This window comes from Gobio gobio, assembly GCF_949357685.1.
Source record: "Gobio gobio genome assembly, chromosome: 11".
Classification (NCBI taxonomy): Eukaryota; Metazoa; Chordata; class Actinopteri; order Cypriniformes; family Gobionidae; genus Gobio; species Gobio gobio.
The window spans coordinates 14739428-14752717 of record NC_137104.1 but is presented as its reverse complement, the minus strand read 5'-3'; the positions used below and the strand labels follow the sequence as shown (position 1 = coordinate 14752717).

Sequence of the window (13290 nt, the reverse complement as noted above, 5' to 3'; positions counted from 1 at the left end):
AGTGGGAAAGCAAGCAAAACCACTTGTTTGTCTACTGGAATTACCCAGATTTAGACATATAAACAAACAAAATGCCCATTAGATAATCACATTCTCTTGGTGTGATCCAAACCACTGTAAAATATTTGATTACAGTAATAATAATAAAAAACTCAAAATAAAATGTTCAGAAGCGTACGGTAATGAAAATTTGGAGGGAAACGTTCTAAATTGCTATGAAAACAATTGAATACAAAATCTATTTCGGGCTGCATGTTTAAATGTTAATGCTTTTTATGTGAATCTAAATCCATTGAGAAAATGATTATTGCATTTATTGCAACAATAAGCCGAGCCATTCGATGATAAAAGCTATTAGTCTTTAATCTAATGTCTTTGTTTCAGCTCTCCTTATGGCTTGCTTGTGTTGCATGAGCTGAATGCTTGATAGGAATAAATGTCTCTAATTAACAACACTCCATATGGTGACCATTAAAATAATGCACTGTATGAACACAACATGAGCCAAACAGAGAGCCTTGACATTGAGAGTTTGTTTGTGTGGTTTAAATAGAGGATAAAGGCTCAACGTGTTTCTGCATTACAGTTTAGAGGTAAAATATACAGTTTATTTGTCTTTTTTCACGTCTAGAAGAGCAATAAACAAAAAAATACATTGCAAAAGCAAAGTTTTATTAAAATATAAGAGAAAATCTTGCATCTCTTTCCTCGTTGCTTTAATTAAACCTACTAGTTTGATGAAAGATAAAGACATAAGACATATGTACATTAAGTTATACATGCTTACAAATTTACACACACCCACAAATATCCATAAAACGTCTAGTCAAGTACTGCAATATACACTTGTTTCTAGAACATTCTTTTGCTGCATAATACAAGAACAGTTTTGGCTTCAGTGTTTATAAGGAAGAAACAGTGTGCTACTGTGCTTAATAGTGACGTTCAAAAGTACAAAAAAGCATGCACACCCCCTAAAATGTCACTGTAGGTGAAAAAATACAAACATAAAGTAAATCAAGGAAAAAAGTAGTGTGCATTTTTCTTGATTTACTTTAATAGTGAAACATATTGAAATTCCAATAGAATGAATCTCTCAAACACCCATCAGGAACGTGTCTGTGTCATATTCACCCTAAAATTTAAATAAATAAAGTATATTGTCCTTATAGAATTTTAAAGACATTTTTCATTTGGACACAATTTGAATTTAAATGGTGTAATATTTACATATCAGAGTAGTAAATGTTGCATTGCCATTAGTATATGCTGGTATATATTTAAAATGAAAAAGTCATTAATGAGAATCTAATGACTAAACCACTGAGAATAATTGAAATATTAAGAAAAACGTAATGGTCCTTAAAGGATTAGTCCACTTCAAAAGGAAAATGTCCTGAAATTGTACTCACCCCCCATCTCATCCAAGATGTCTTTCTTTCTTCAGTCGAAAAGAAAATACGTTTTTTGAGGAAAACATTCCAGGATTTTTCTCCACACCTTTGACTTCCATGACAACCAAAATGTTGAAGGTCCAAATCAATGCAGTTTCAAAGTGCTTTGAAGGGCTTCAAAGGCGATCCCACACAAGGAATAAGGTCTTATCTATAGAAACGATCGGTCATTTTCCAAAAAATAAATAAAAATGAATATACTTTTTAACCTAAATTGCTCATCTTGCACTGCTCGGAGCTAGTGACACATCACACTAGACGAAAACGTCACACTAGACGTAGGCGGAAGTACCTTTTTTTGAACGTTTATATTAGTCTTCGCATGTGGACTTTGTAAACACGGGGGCGGTACTTCTGCCTACTTCTAGTGTAAAGAACTTAATTTCTTTTCGACTGAAGAAAGAAAGACATGAACATCTTGGATGAGATGGGGGTGAGTAAAATTTCAGGAAATCTTCATTTTGAAGTGAACTAATCCTTTAATGGTCCTAAAATAGATGTTCTTTAAGTTATTTTGAATTATCTTTTAGGGTGAAAAGTGACCTGGATATGTATTTGAAAGATTCCACTAGTCCAATGCAAAAATATTACCAGTTACCAGCAATGTGTAAATGAAAAGTTAAGCTAATAGTTTTCCTCTAAATTCATATTACTGTGGTCAGGCATCACATAGACAGACTTGCTCTTCTTCTTGCGGCCTTTGGCGTTGTCTGGCTCAGGTTCTGATGTTAAAGACAGATAGGCGGCTATGCTGCTCCTCACCCCGTAGCTCATCATGTTATCTTTGCTTTCCACTGTATCCAGCCCGCTTGGGCTCATCAGCTGTGACCTATTCATGTGGAGACATATTCATACACCAATCATTCCCAGCTCACATGGAAGCGCTACACAAGTGGAGGAATTTCTTAGTATTATCTAAAAAAAAAGACATACTTATTCACTTTCTTCCAATCCAAGTTACGCCGCATTACCACAGGTGGCACTTCCTGGTTTGAGCTGGGGGCAGGGTTGGACAGAGCCAGACATGGAGCGCTGAGAACACAACATATACCGTCTGACGAATCTGAGGGGAAATCAAAACACATCCGATTTAATTCATCACACACACATTCTACATTACAAGCAGAACACAAGAGTTTTGTCCGGCAGATATGTCTCACCGGAGTAGTGATTGACCATGTCTTCCAGACACTGGAAGGTAAGCCGTGGTGAGATGTAGTACCAGCTATTGGTCAGACGGAGTATCTTATAGTGCTTCACATTCCTGTGTCTAACAGAAAGAGAATATACACCTGCAGGGAACAGGAGCCAGTGTCATTTGCACTCAAGTTGACACCGAAATATGCGTGAGTGTAAACCTTTCTGCAATATAAACTTGTAGACAAGAACACTTCCTGGTACCTACCTCTCTCTAGCGGACTTTCTCTAATAAGGAATGATCCAACACTGTTGCCAGGCAATGACAAAAGCTCTTCTGCCTTCTGTCTGCTAACCCCCTCAAACAGCCATCTTTAGAAACATGAAATGCCAAAGAGGAAATTGTGTTAACAACCGAAAATAATGACTTCACTTTCAATAAGGGAAAGTATTATTTTAGTCCTTATTATATCAGAATGAAGATCTTATAAAAATAACAATATTCTACAAAAATAAATTCAATGTCTACTGGTTTAATTTACTAAGATCAGTGTTTCACATGACACAGAGTGCATACAGTGTGCAATAAAATCAAAATATGTTTAAAATATTTTTACTTTTATAGAATTTTATAGAATACTTTTATTCAGCAAGGATGCATTCATTAAAATTAATCAAATTAAATCATTAATAAATGCAAATCAATCAAAATTGATAGTAAAGACATTTATAATGTTACAAAATATTTCATTTCAAATAAATGCTGTTGTTTGAACTTTTTTGAAAAATATTAAGCAGTTCAACATTGATAACAATGAGAAATGTTTTTTGAGCACCAAATCAGCATTTTTATTAATTTTTTTACATTTTTAATCATATTAAAAAAGAAAACGGTTATTTTAAATTTGAATAATATTTCACAATATTAGTGTTTTACTGTATTTTTGTTCAAAAAAATGCAGCCATTGTGAGCAAAAAAAATATCTTACCCACTAAAAATGTTTTGCTGCTTTCATTTTTTAAGTACAATCAACTTGGATGTTTAAGTCATTTCAACTTAAATTACATGAAATCTTGTATAACTTATACAATTGTCATTGTCATAACTTATTGATCATATTTTTTACAAAAAAGTGTTGTACTTAAAGACATGAATTTGACATTCGAAAGGTTCTGAAAGAGATGACAGGAAATCGTCTCTCATGTCATTGATTATTCAGATGTCCAGATAATATTCTGCATTTGGGAATTAATTTCTAGGATCATCATGAAACATAATCGGCAGATAATCAGTCCATATTTACCCATGATAAACTTTCGCCACATGATTAGTGGGAATGTAATTCTCAGTTCCTGTTTGAAGAGAACGCACTTTCCACCAGCAACCATCTCTGTAAAGCATCAATTGACGTGAACATTAAAATACATTTTTCTAGGTTGTATGCGTATACATACAGTATATTAACATGAATATTAAAATGAAAATAAACGACATGTCACAAGGTGCTTATGCATTATACATTACAGGTGTTTGTTGTTATATAGCATGAAACACATTATATTTCCTTAAACGAACACTTACTCTGAAAGACCTTTGAGTCTGTCCCCAATCCTAAAGATAGGTTCACTAATGTCACGACACGGATAATCGGCAAGCACCACAAGACTGTCGCAGTCTGTAAACAATATGAGTTATGTCAAAGACTCACATTTAAAACATATTCAGGTATACAGCAGGCGAAGAACCATTGCTTACCTTTAAACATGGTGTCCAAGCTGTTAGGCTCTGGGTTTGACTTTCCCTGCCTCATCACATTGCCCATGATGGCAGGTTATAGAGCCCGCAGCTCTACAGAAGCTGGAATTTTAAATGAATATTTCATGTTTATGCAATGGAGGGTATGGCCTTTGCATTTGATTGTCCAACAGCTAATGCAACAGTGGTTTTATTTTGCAACTTCCTCTCAACTAGTGTGTTATCGCTAACAAAAAAATAGAACAGGGAAGCTGCAGAGAGCCCAGATCTAACACTATTTTCCACAAAATATTACTCACATTTAACTACAGCGAAAGAAAACGTTGTGCATCACACGAGTACCATTTCTTCATAGATTGACCTCATAACTTAAAATGACATTTTATATCATGGGCATTTAACCATCCTCGACATGAATGATGAATTTTGGCATGAAAACATAGACGTGGTATGTGCATGATCTTTATCTCTCACTATTTTTATTGTAAATGTGATATATTGAAGCATGGAGAGGGGGAGGTTACTGGAAGTAAATAGCCTATAAATGTCAAAACTCCACACTCCACACCAACAGAAATATGTTAGGCACATAAATTAGTTTTCTTACCTCTCACGTTAAGCTGTTAAATATCCATGTTTCCTCCAGAGGGCAAAAGCTTCAGTTCTGGCTGGCAGCTCCCAATAAAGTTGAAGCAGGTGGTTTAGAGTAAAGAAATACTGCCTTGGTCTCAGACCGAAGGCCAGCAGTAACAGCAGTCGAGTTCTGAGTGGCCTGCACTGCTCTGCAGGCTTATCTAAACTGAGCGCTGGTCTACTGAAAACAGCACACAGCCACATACTTCCTCTGGTAAAATGAGGAAGAGTTCCCTAACTATGTCTTCCTTCATCCCCTCAGTGTGCACCAACAAAAATGATTACAAATTCTTAATGTATATGATAATACAGTACAGCAAATAATTTTTAATGCAAATAAGTACAGTCTGCAATGTTTAAAATTGAGGTTTAAATATGTGATTTTTGTGCGCTCAGCATCACAGAGTCAAATGGGTGTTGTGCAACTTCCTGTATGGCATTAGTGGGTGAAGGTCTGGGTGTAAGTGCTTCATGTGTGAGTTTCTGTCTGAGCCTATAACTACACATTAAAAAGCCATTAAGGACACAAAATGTAACCTAGTGCTAAACATTAGACCTTCAAATGTTTTTGTTATTTTTGTATTTTAAGTTTTTATACGGCCCTGTAGATCTACCTAAATGATTTACTAAAACTGCCTTCACAACTAAGAAATGTTTATCTATTACCCTTAAGTGACATTTTCAGACAAAGAAAAAGGAAGTCTGTCTGTCCCATGCGTAATTATTTATGCACTTCCATATTCTACTTATACATGTGAAAAATTAACACTACACAATCATCTTAATGTTCAGTTGTGGATCAAATCTCATAAATGTATGCCTCTGGAGGACTATATTATCAATTTATCACGATTTACAACTGGTAACCTGGAGCGAAATGCTAAAAGTTGGCATTTATTTTATTACATTAAGTTGAAATTACGACTGTATCAACCAGTTGTATGTATAATAAGAACAGATGTCTCGAGAGTATTTCTCTTTTCTGATTGTCCCTTGTGCAGTCCTATGAATATTCACCTGACTGATCTAAGTACCTCATTTTCTCTTGGTCAAGCTTGAACTTCTCTTATTTGTAGTTTCATAACTTTGTTACTAGGAGAAATGCACTTCCGTGATGCATTTAATAACTTGAGTTAAATATGTTAATAGTTTTTCCACTATATTTTCTTTTACTTTAAACGTTTCGTTTTGTGAAGTGGATGCTTGATGCAAAATTTGGATTTTAGACAGGACACATTCATTACTGATGATGCAGTCATCAAAGTGTTAAATTAACCATAACGGATCAGGCAAACTAGCCTGAAGAACTGACTGTGAGCTGGGTTGACAAGCCGAAAAAAGAAGTGAATTGCATTTGTGAATAGATGCCTGAAGTATCTGTGTATATAGTCATTGTTGTAGTCAACGTTGTATCATTGTTATATCGTTAGTCATGGTTTGAGTGAGTGTTATATATCGTTAGTCAACGTTTTATCGTTTTAGTCATAGTCAACATAATATAGTTATATAGTCATTTTTATATCGTTAGTGCCACATTTTGTGTTTCTAGTGTAGTTTTCATTGTGTTCATGTGATGTTAGCCTGTGATACCCAGCATGTGTTTCATTGTTGTATATCTTTCGCCTGCTGTCTCCTCGTTAGTTCTCCCATGTGTTTGATTTAAAGGTCCTGTTCTTCGTGATTCCATTTTTCAAACTGTAGTTAGTGTGTAATGTTGCTGTTAGAGCATAAATAATACCTGTAAAATTATAAAGCTCAAAGTTCAATGCCAAGCGAGATATTTTATTTAACAGAAGTTCCCTTTCAAAGCCTACAGCGAACGGCTTGTTTGGACTACATTTATGTACATCCTGCTTTAATGACGTCAGTAGAACAGTTTGTCGACTAACCGCCCACAAGAATACGCAAAAAAGGGGGCGTGGTCTTGTTGCTCTCCCGCGTGGAGTAGAGGAAGTGTTGCGTTCGTAGAGTGTGTTTGTTGCCATGTCGTCGAGATGCTGTTATTTTCATCCCGGAGTCAAATCACCTTTGTTTGGCCTTCAGGGACCCTGTACTTTGAGCGCATGCATCTCCCCGTTATGGTAAGAGGCGTGACCTTTCCGGGCAACGTGCGCTAAGCTGCTGTCGAATCACAACACGGGAACCGCTGGTACAATCAGAACTCGTTACGTATTTCTAAAGGAGGGACTTCATAGAACAGGGAAATCCTCAAGCCGTTTTTAGGACAGTGAAAACAGCGGCATACCAGAGGTGGTACTTGAGTAAAAGTAAAAGTAGTACTGGTAAAATATTACTCCGTTACAAGTGAAAGTTCTAAAAACAGATTTTTACTTAAGTAAAAGTACAGAAGTATTTGTTTTTAAAAGTACTTAAGTATCAAAAGTAAATTTCCTTTTTTATGTCAATGCATTATTTTATTATTGTTGCATTGTTGTATAAATGCACATTATGCCACCAAGGTGGTTTAAGCCAGTCAGTGATGCTCCATCCGACATGCTAGCATACGACTACCTTAAACTCATTTCTTTACATTTGTTTAGAGCGTTGTAACTTTTATACAAGTATTGAAATGTTCAATTTCTTGTATAAAAGTTACAAAGCTCTTTACAAAGCTGCTGTCACTTTAAGGCTGAATGCATGGACCCTATACACTGATACGCATCCAATATTCTCACAACTGTTTACTCTTCTCTTTCTCCCAGACATTTACAATTTTGAACATTTTATGAGACATGCATCAAAGTGTAACTAAACTAATTCAACTAAACTAATCTTTAATCTTTTGAGAAAACTGAAACATACTTTTTAAGTATAGCCATGGGTGCACACACTGTGCCAAGGAACCGTCTTCTTCCATTTAGCTGTAAACTGATCAGTGTTAAAAACATTTTTGGGAAACTTCACATGACCCTATACAAGAGTGATTACGGATAGGCTGTCTGCAAAAAAAAAAAAAAAACGTTTAAAGAAGAAAAAAATCATCCACTGACTTTTAAAGCTGCTACAGAAACGACTTTCGACTTTGAGGACCTTGATAGAAATGTAGTGGAGTAAAAAGTACGATATTTGTCTTTCAAATGTAGTGAAGTTAAAGTAAAAGTATCCCTAAAAAATGATCCAGTAAAGTACAGATACTCAAAAAGTGTACTTAAGTACAGTACTCAAGTAAATGTACTTAGTTACTGTCCACCTCTGCGGTATACAGATAAGTAAATTGTGTGAAAAATACTGTTTTTTTACACGCGAAACATGAACACATGTTATATTGCACACTGTAAACACAATCAAAGCTTCAAAAAAACAGGAAAAACGGGACCTTTAATAAATCCTGTTCACCTGTGTCTAGCTAATATTCCTATTATCTCACGTGTTTGTGTATTTAAGCCCTGTCAGTCTGTTTCTGGTCCGTTCATCGTATCGCTAGACAATTTTATTATCATAGTCATCGCCATAGTCAACATTATATAGTTATAATGCTGTTGTAGTGAATGTTATAGTCATCATTATATCGTTAGTCATATCATTATTGTCATCTTTATAGTCAACATTATATAGTTAAAGTCATAGTTATATTGTTAGTCATCATTACAGTAAACATTATACTCATTGTTATAACATTAGTCAACGCTTTATCGTTATAATCATAGCCAACATTACATATTTATAGTCATTGCTATTGTTAGTCATCGTTACAATGAACGTTATACTCATTGTTAGTCATTGTTATATATCATTAGTCAAAATTGTATCATTACAGTCATCGTCACAGTCAACATTATATAGTTATAGTCATTGTTATATCATTAGTCACCGTTACAATGAACGTTATACTCATCGTTATATCGTTATAGTCATCTTTATAGTCAACGTTATATTGTTATAGCCATATCGTTAGTCATCTTTACAGGCAAAGTTATATTCATTGTAGTCTCAGCCTCAGACATCATGGAACATTGGCTGAATGTCTGGTGCATCTGGCACACTTTTCTGGAAACACTTCAGGAGTTTCGAAGTCCTCATCTGATTGGTTGAATTCTACAGGATGTCCACGAGACGTGTGTGTTGCCTTCTTTAATGGTCCGCCTGTAAACAAATGCTGTGACGCCCTCGTGGAAGAAGAACGCCGTTGTGTTTACAACTCTGACCAAGCGTGCCACACACGTCCTGAAAAGTGAAGCCAAAACGCCTCGATCGCCCCCAATTGGTTGGCCCCTGTATTTTTCGGGATTTTTGGGAGGAGATTGGCACTTTAGCTTTAATTTCTACATTTCCATAACTGTTTATTTCACACTGACATAATGAGTTGTTCTGCAGAACAGATACTGGTGCGGGAGTGTGGGCGGGGTTTTGATATCGCAGCTCCACTTCACGCACTCAACTGCACAGACGCAGGTCCCAAATCAGCGCAAGATGTCAGCGCCATATTTTACATTTTCATGCCCTTAAACACGATGCAGAATAAAACGAACTGTGATTGGTTGTGTTACATGTCAGTCAAATGTCCTCTTGTGTGGTTCTTGGCCAATGAAAGCTGCAAATAAGTCCAGACCTTCTGCCGTCAGTCTGAAGGTCTGGCGACGTAAGACTATACTCATTGTTATATTGTTAGTCAACGTTATTGTCATTGATGTATCGTTTAGTCATCTTTGTAGTGAACGTTATAGTCATCATTATATCGTTAGTCAATGTTATATAATTATAGTCAACATCATATAGTTATAGTCATTGTTATATCGTTAGTCATCATTACAGTGAACGTTATAGTCATCGTTGTATATCATTAGTCAAAATTGTATCATTACAGTCATCGTCACAGTCAACATTATAGTTACAGTCATTGTTATATCATTAGTCATCGTTACAATGAACGTTATACTCATCGTTATATCGCTAGACAATGTTATATCATTATAGTCAACTTTATAGTCAACGTTATATCGTTATAGTCAACTTTATAGTCAACATTATATTGTTATAGTCATATCGTTAGTCATCTTTGCAGTCAAAGTTATACTCATTGTAGTCTCAGCCTCAGACGCCACGGACCGTTGGCTGAATGTCTGGTGCATCTGGCACACTTTTCTGGAAACACTTCAGGAGTTTCGAAGTCCTCATCTGATTGGTTGAATTCTACACGATGTCCGCGAGACGTGTGTGTTGCCTTCTTTAATGGTCCGCCTGGAAACAAATGCTCTGACGCCCTCGTGGAAGAAGAACGTCCGCACACGTCCTGAAAAGTGAAGCCAAAACGTCTCGTTCGTCCCCAATTGGTTGGTCCCAGTATTTTTCGTGATTTTTGGGAGGAGATTGGCACTTTAGCTTTAATTTCTACATTTCCATAACTGTTTATTTCACACTGACATAATGAGTTGTTCTGCAGAACAGATACTGGTGCGGGAATGTGGCCGGGCTTTTGATATCGCAGCTCCACTTCACGCACTCAACTGCACAGACGCAGGTCCCAAATCAGCGCAAGATGACAGCGCCATATTCAGACATCGACTTTACATTTTCATGCCCTTAAACATGATGCGGAACAAAACGAACTGTGATTGGTTGCGTTACATGTCGGTCAAATGTCCTCTTGGGTGGTCGTTGGCCAATGAAAGCTGCAAATAAGTCCAGATCTTCTGCCTTCTAGGTCTGGCTACATGAGACTATACTCATTGTTATATGGTTAGTCAACGTTATAGTCATCATTATATAGTTAAAGTCATTGTTATATAGTTAATCATTGTTAGAGTCAATGCTATGCTAATCGTTATATTGTTAATGTTTTGTCGTTATACTCATCGATATAATTTTAGTCAACATTAAATCAATATAGTCATCAATATATCATTTGTCAACGTTAGTCACTGTTATATCGTTATAGCCAATGTTCTATTGTTATAGTCATTGTTATATCGTTAGTTATATCTGACTGATCTGATTTTCCCAAAAGCCTTGACCTTTATTTTCTGTTAGACATAATTTGTGCTGATCACTGCATGCGATTTTGTGGAAAACTGATCTTATGTCCTCTGAGGTTTTAACAGATTAAAGCTCAGTTGTGTCTCTCTTTTCTAATGCTCTCATAAAGCACCATAACTGGATGAGCTAAAAAGGATTACAAAGTTCAGCTCACGTGGAGACAACACTTAATCTCATCATTAATTCACATCGTTTGCTTCATTACCTTTCTTTGCATTACACTTCTTGCTCAACATGATAACTAAACACTAGAAATGATCATGTAGAAAATGTATTTCCAAAAGCTTAGTTGTGGCTTGCATGTTAATGTCTTTTTCCATTGAAAAATATTTCTCTCAGTGCACTTTTTACTTTTTGACAGGGAATTGATGTCAAAAATGTTCTGAGGGATCTTTTCTGTCTGGGGAAGCCATCAGTGCTATTCTTCTGATCAACTGTATATTATCTGCTCGCTTCTCACCCCTTCTCATCTTGATTTATTGCCAAAACCTACAGACCAGCTCAGACCAATACCACAAATATGCCTCTCTATTTAATTACATCAATGACACATTTTGTGAGATCACATTAACTTTCACTTAAATTCAAATGACTGGCTTTTTATTTTTAAACAGCACAAGCACATGGAATTCACACCTCATATTTGCCAAATAGACCCGTGACGTCTGTGAAAGCACCGTCTATAATTTTATATCAATACTCTGTATGTGATTATTCAAATGGGCTTTACTCATATTTTCAATGCCGTGTTGGAGAGTACCTAACTAAAAGTAGCATATTCTTGAGTATCTCTAACATTCTTAAGGTTGCCATTGAGAGGACTTGGAAAAAAGTGTCCCATTTAACCTGAATTCACTAACTATTACACACTTATGTAAGACTTGAGACTCTTCAGATCAAACGATCCGTGAGAACAACGGTAGAACTGAGTGTCGACACATGTTTAAACATTTTAAAACACGAAACAAGCTACACAATAGACCTTTATTACACTTCTGCGTTCGAAAAGTGGAAGCTTCAAACAGTAGAGTAAAAAAACTTCCACTGCTGCCTGTGTCAATGGCTGTGCCCATAGCATGGGATTGATGTGATTTATGTAAAATAACATGTACTTCTTCTAAAGATACCAACTTCAGTTTACACTCATTAATTGAGTATTGTGAAACAAAGGTGTCATAATTTTCCGACTAGGGGTGTTACAATGTATTGTGTCACCACTGACAGGCGAAGTGAATAACACTGATTATCTCTTCATCACGGCATCTATTAGTGGGTGGGATATATTAGGCAGCAAATGAACATTTCGTCCTGAAATTGATGTTTTAGAAGCAGAAAAAATGGGCAAGCGTAAGGATTTGAGCGGGTTTGATAAGGGCCAATTATGATGGATAGATGACTGTGTCAGAGCATCTCCAAAACTGCAGCTCTTGTGGGTTGTTCCCGGTCTGCAGTGGTCAGTGTCTATCAAAAGTGGTCCAAGGAAGGAACAGTGGTGAACCGGCGACAGGGTCATGGGCCCAAGGCTGACTGATGCATGTGGGGAGCGAAGGCTGGCCCGTGTGGTCCGATTAAACAGACGAGCTACTGTAGCTCAAATTTCTCAAGAAGTGCTGGTTCTGATAGAAAGGTGTTAGAATACACAGTGCATCGCAGTTTGTTGTGTATGGGGCTGCATAGCCGCTGACCCCTGTCCACCGCCGAAAGCACCAACAGTGGGTACTTTTGCATCAGAACTGGACCATGGAGCAATGGAAGAAAGTGGCCTGGTCTGATGAATCACGTTTTCCAAACCTGTATGAGTTTCTTTGTTCTGCTGAAGAAGATATTTTTGAAGAATGTTTGTAACAAAGCAGATAGAGCAACCATTGACTAACATAGTATTTTTTACTATATTTTTTTCCCTATTTTATTTCTTCAAAATATCTTCTTTTGTGTTCAGCAGAACAAAGAAACTCATACAGGTTTGGAACAACTCGAGAGTGAGTAAATGATGACAGAATTTTCAATTTTGGGTGAACTATCCCTTTAAGTAAACAGTTTGTAAAATGCTGATCATTTTTGCAATGGAAAGATTCCATGGTTGTTAAAGTTCATGGATCAATGCCAATAAATGTACTTTTAAGAGTCTAGCTTGTAGTGAAGCTAACGATTTTTCCAAAATAGGAGCTTGCTACTTCCTATTGTAGGCTACCTTTTTAAATAGCTTCGATGTTTCAATGTTAATCTTGTCTTTTTGTTACTTCCTGTGAGGCCTAATATGACTGGTTAATGGCTGCAGAGCTCTAGGCAGACCACAGCAGATATGGGCCCCTCATGTAAACGGCGGCCACAATGCAT

The 13290-nt window shown here is 36.4% G+C and overlaps 1 protein-coding gene across 4 annotated transcripts; it reads right to left on the bottom strand.

The window, feature by feature from the left end:
• Window positions 1–544: 544 nt before the first annotated feature.
• sla1a (Src like adaptor 1a) lies at window positions 545–5360 on the bottom strand. 4 transcript variants are annotated; one of them, XR_013817478.1, is made up of 9 exons: window positions 4955–5360; window positions 4348–4449; window positions 4174–4267; window positions 3896–3982; window positions 2860–2963; window positions 2615–2746; window positions 2388–2517; window positions 1870–2283; window positions 653–1437 (listed from the first exon to the last, which is right to left on the bottom strand). XR_013817478.1 is itself a non-coding variant. In XM_079828847.1 (9 exons), the coding sequence occupies exons 2-9, from the start codon at window positions 4412–4414 to the stop codon at window positions 1409–1411; spliced, it is 684 nt and encodes a 227-aa protein (XP_079684973.1). In that variant the 5' UTR covers window positions 4415–4449; window positions 4955–5148; the 3' UTR covers window positions 654–1408. The 4 variants fall into 4 exon arrangements, 3 of the variants coding, with proteins under 3 accessions (XP_079684972.1, XP_079684974.1, XP_079684973.1); XM_079828847.1 differs by having other exon boundaries at window positions 654–1419; window positions 2225–2283; window positions 4955–5148; XM_079828846.1 differs by having other exon boundaries at window positions 545–2283; window positions 4955–5148.
• Window positions 5361–13290: the final 7930 nt, after the last annotated feature.